The 3,658-nt window shown below is 47.4% G+C and overlaps 1 protein-coding gene across 1 annotated transcript; it reads right to left on the reverse strand.

The window, feature by feature from the left end:
• Positions 1–2,583: 2,583 nt before the first annotated feature.
• Positions 2,584–2,973, reverse strand: LOC144103384 (uncharacterized). Its single transcript, XM_077636115.1, has one exon. It carries the CDS (start codon positions 2,971–2,973, stop codon positions 2,584–2,586), a length of 390 nt encoding a protein of 129 aa, XP_077492241.1.
• Between the last annotated feature and the right edge of the window lie 685 nt (positions 2,974–3,658).

The following is a 3,658-nucleotide window of genomic DNA, read 5'->3' on the forward strand; positions in this document are numbered from 1 at the left end:
AGTTCGAATTATTGGTGGTGGTGATGAAAAGGTAATTATCACTGGGAAGTGATCACTTCCGTACGGGTTATCAAGAATATCCCACTTAAAATCGGTAAAAATGGATGGAGAGCTAAAAGACAAGTCGATGCAACTCATTTTACCTGAGGATGAAGAGTAATGTGGGTTTGCCTGTATTGATCAAGCAGACGTTGTTGCACAGAATAAAATCTTCTAAAACCCGACCTCTGGTGTCTGTCTATTCACTTCCCCAAAATGGGGAGTGCGCATTAAAATCTCCGACTACGTGATATGGCTCCGGTAACTGATTAATAAGTGCTTCTAGGTCATGGAGTGTTACTGTGAGGTGTGGTTGAAGATACACTATGCATATGGTAATTGTTTTAAAGCTAATGACAGTGGCTGCAACGGCTTCATATTTCGTATGGAGCTTGATTTCATGCGTTGTAACACCGATCTGAACTACGACACCAACGCCTCCAGAGAGCCTATTCGCCTGATCATGGTCATGGCGAAAGACTTAATACTTTTTAAAAATATTTTTGTGTAAAGGTACCAAATTGGTCTCCTGAAGGCACAGTGCCACAGGAGACAGAGAATGCAAGAGATCTGTTGCATCACCATAGTTTTTTAAAATTCCACGGCAGTTCCAGTGGATAAGAAATGCCATTATAAATTTTTAAGGGGATGTATTCTGAACATCAGGTCCCACCTTTTTGAGGGCCTGTTATCGTGATTTTTTCTTTTTTTCGGTCAAAGGAGCCCCGCCGTCGCTGCGGCCGAGGCGAGCCCCGAGTTGTATCCATCGCCTCAGTGGAGGCGCTGGAGTTCCGCGGGGAAACCACGGGCAGGGGGTGGTGGACTTCTCCTGAACGGGGGAAGCCTTGCGGGCTGCCGACTTGGTTGCCGGCGGGCCCATTTGCTGGGGTGGCATAGCAGCTTTCGCTGCATCTGCCGGGGGCGCGGATGGCCCTGCCTCAACCTCACGTAGGGTGAGCTGGGCAGTTGCCGAAGGCCGCTGTGATGAGCCGCGCCCGCGCACCACATCGGCGAAGTTTGTGTGAGGAGTGATGGAGAAAGTGCCATGTGACATCGCATAACGCCTTCTTGCCTCTTTAAATGTGATATTATCTTTTATCTTTATTGTAATTATTTCCTTTTCTTTCTTCCAGGCAGGACAAGACCTTGAATAAGCAGCGTGGTCGCCTTCGCAGTTTGCACAGCGTGGCACGGCATCGCAGTCGTCTGATTGGTGGTCATTTGAGGCACATTTAACACAGGTGTTGCGGCCGCGGCAGCTTTGTGAGCCGTGACCGAACTTCTGGCAGATGAAACAGAGTCTAGGGTTGGGTATATATGGGCGAACGAAGATTTTTGCATAGCCTACCTCGATTGACTCGGGCAGGATGCAAGAGGCAAACGTCAGGACCAGGTGTTTTGTTAGAATTTCTTTGTTGTCTTTGCGGATTGTAATTTTATGGACGTTGGTTACATTTTGCGGGGAAAGTCCTTCAAGCATCTCTTCCTCTGTTAGGTGCAGAAAGTCATTGTCTGAAATGACACCAGGTACTGTGTTCAATGATCTGTGTGGTGTGTTTGAGACAGGAATATCGCCAAAAGTTTCAATGTTTTCAGGTTTTAATATTTGAATAATGTCGAGCAGTTCGAGCTGGAGGTCACCACTAGCCAGCTTTGTGACTTTTTGCTGAGGGCCCAAGGAATCTGCAAGAACTTATGAAACAATGAACGGGGATATTTGTCTATCTGGCTTTTCTGTTTCTTTACTGTGGACGATGTGGTACTTAGGGAAAGTTGTCTTCTTTTTGTTTTGAAAAACTGGGATGTGACATCGGTCTGCCCCCTTTTTTGAGGGCGATCATTACTAAGCAGTGAGGAAGACATAAAAAAATTTTGTTCTTCGGCCATGGTGCCAGCCACCAACCGGCGTGCCATTGTACGTGACAAGTTTGACATCAGCGGGTCTAAGATTGGCGTTTGGAAAATGCCTAGCGCACTCTGCCGGCGACATTATGGAAACCGCCGCTCGAGTGTCTAACTACATGGCTACGTTTTCCCCGTTTAACCGCACAGTGACTACAATGACAGGAACGCCCGTACGGTTTTCAGTGTGGCAAATCGTGAGCAGGTCACTGTCTGACGATTCCTGTTCTAGTTGGTGCACAACTCTACTTTTGCACATTTTCGCAACATGACCTTTCTTTTGACATTTGTAACACACGCAGTTTAAGAACGGACAACTTACAGGTGCATGGCGCCCACCACATCGATGGCAATCTGATTTAATTCTTTGAGTCGAAGTCTTCGGTTTCGGCTTGTCGGGGGCGTGGCAGCTGCAGACACGCACTTCGTAGCCCTTTGGCGACGCCGACGACTTGCTGTGCCAGTGGACGTCGGTGCCGCTCGACGAGTGCTGACAGTTTCCGAAACCATTGCCAGTGTGTCCTTAGCTGCCATTTTCATGGCAGTAGCGATGCTGGAGGCACGTTCCCAGGTGAGCTCGGTGTCACTCATGGCCAGCATCCGGCAACGTATAGCCTCGAAATGAAGCCCAGCAATCAGGGGTCACGAAGCGCTTTGTTCCAAGAAGCTGCCGAAGTCGCATGAGGCTGCCGATTTCTTGAGCCACGCCACTAAGTCCGAGACACTTTCTTGAGGTTCTTGCTTCTTTTGATCAAAGTGGTACCGTTCGCTCACCACAGAATGTGTCGGAGTGTAGTGCTTCTGCAGCGCTGTGACAACGTTCTTGTACGTCGATGTGCTGGGAGTCCCAGGGAGCAGTAGACTTCGGAGCGTCACATACGCTTTTTCTCCGATGGCGCTCAGGAACAGATGCAGTTTCTTGGCGTCGGAAACGTCGTTATTCGTTATGTACAGCTCGAAGCGTTCGATGAAGACGTCGAAGTTTCCGCTGTCAGGATCAAACCCTGGTAGCTTGCCGCCTGTGGATGCCATCGTCAGTTCTGGTTGTATCCCATCCTCGTCGCCAGTTTGTTGCATCCACACAGAAGACGTTGGCTTGATGAATACAGCTTTATTACGAGCACTGTATCCAGGTGCACGAAAAACAACTCCTCCCAGTACAGCCCATGAACGAGTATTTATTCGGTGGCAGCTGCACTCGAGCATGCGCAGAACCAAGGAAACCGCACTATCATATCTTTATCAAACACCGGTCAACGCACGTGTCGCATTCCAGATACCGACACAACACTCAACATGCTGCCTAGTCAGCAAATTTCTTTTAGTCAAAATTGAACGAAACATTACTTAACATTTTTTGAGCTAGAAGCGCATGAGGTATTGATATAGTCCAAGGCAAACAACTTAGTGCCTTAGAATAGTGTTCAACGAGGGGCCCACACGCAGAGACGCTGGACTTGCCACTGTTTCCTTATACAAAGTAATACAGGAGTGCATGGCCTGTGGTGTTCATGCTAAGAAATACAAAATATAAATACAAATAAAACTGAAGTGCAAACAAAAATTAGAGACAAGTTCTGTCATTACACCTTATGTGACACTAGAGAGTACACGTTCATAAAGAAGTAGTAAAATGGTCATTATGAAATTTTGCACAATCATCAAATTGTCATGAGCATAGTCAGTATGCCTTTTCTTCACACAAAAGGTTTCCAGC

The sequence above is a fragment of the Amblyomma americanum genome, chromosome 9 (genome assembly GCF_052857255.1).
Source record: "Amblyomma americanum isolate KBUSLIRL-KWMA chromosome 9, ASM5285725v1, whole genome shotgun sequence".
NCBI classification, from domain to species: Eukaryota; Metazoa; Arthropoda; class Arachnida; order Ixodida; family Ixodidae; genus Amblyomma; species Amblyomma americanum.

Coding starts and splice junctions, on each gene's coding strand:
- LOC144103384 (XM_077636115.1), bottom strand. CDS start 2,973: ATGGCATCCACAGGCGGCAAGCTACCAGGGTTTGATCCTGACAGCGGA.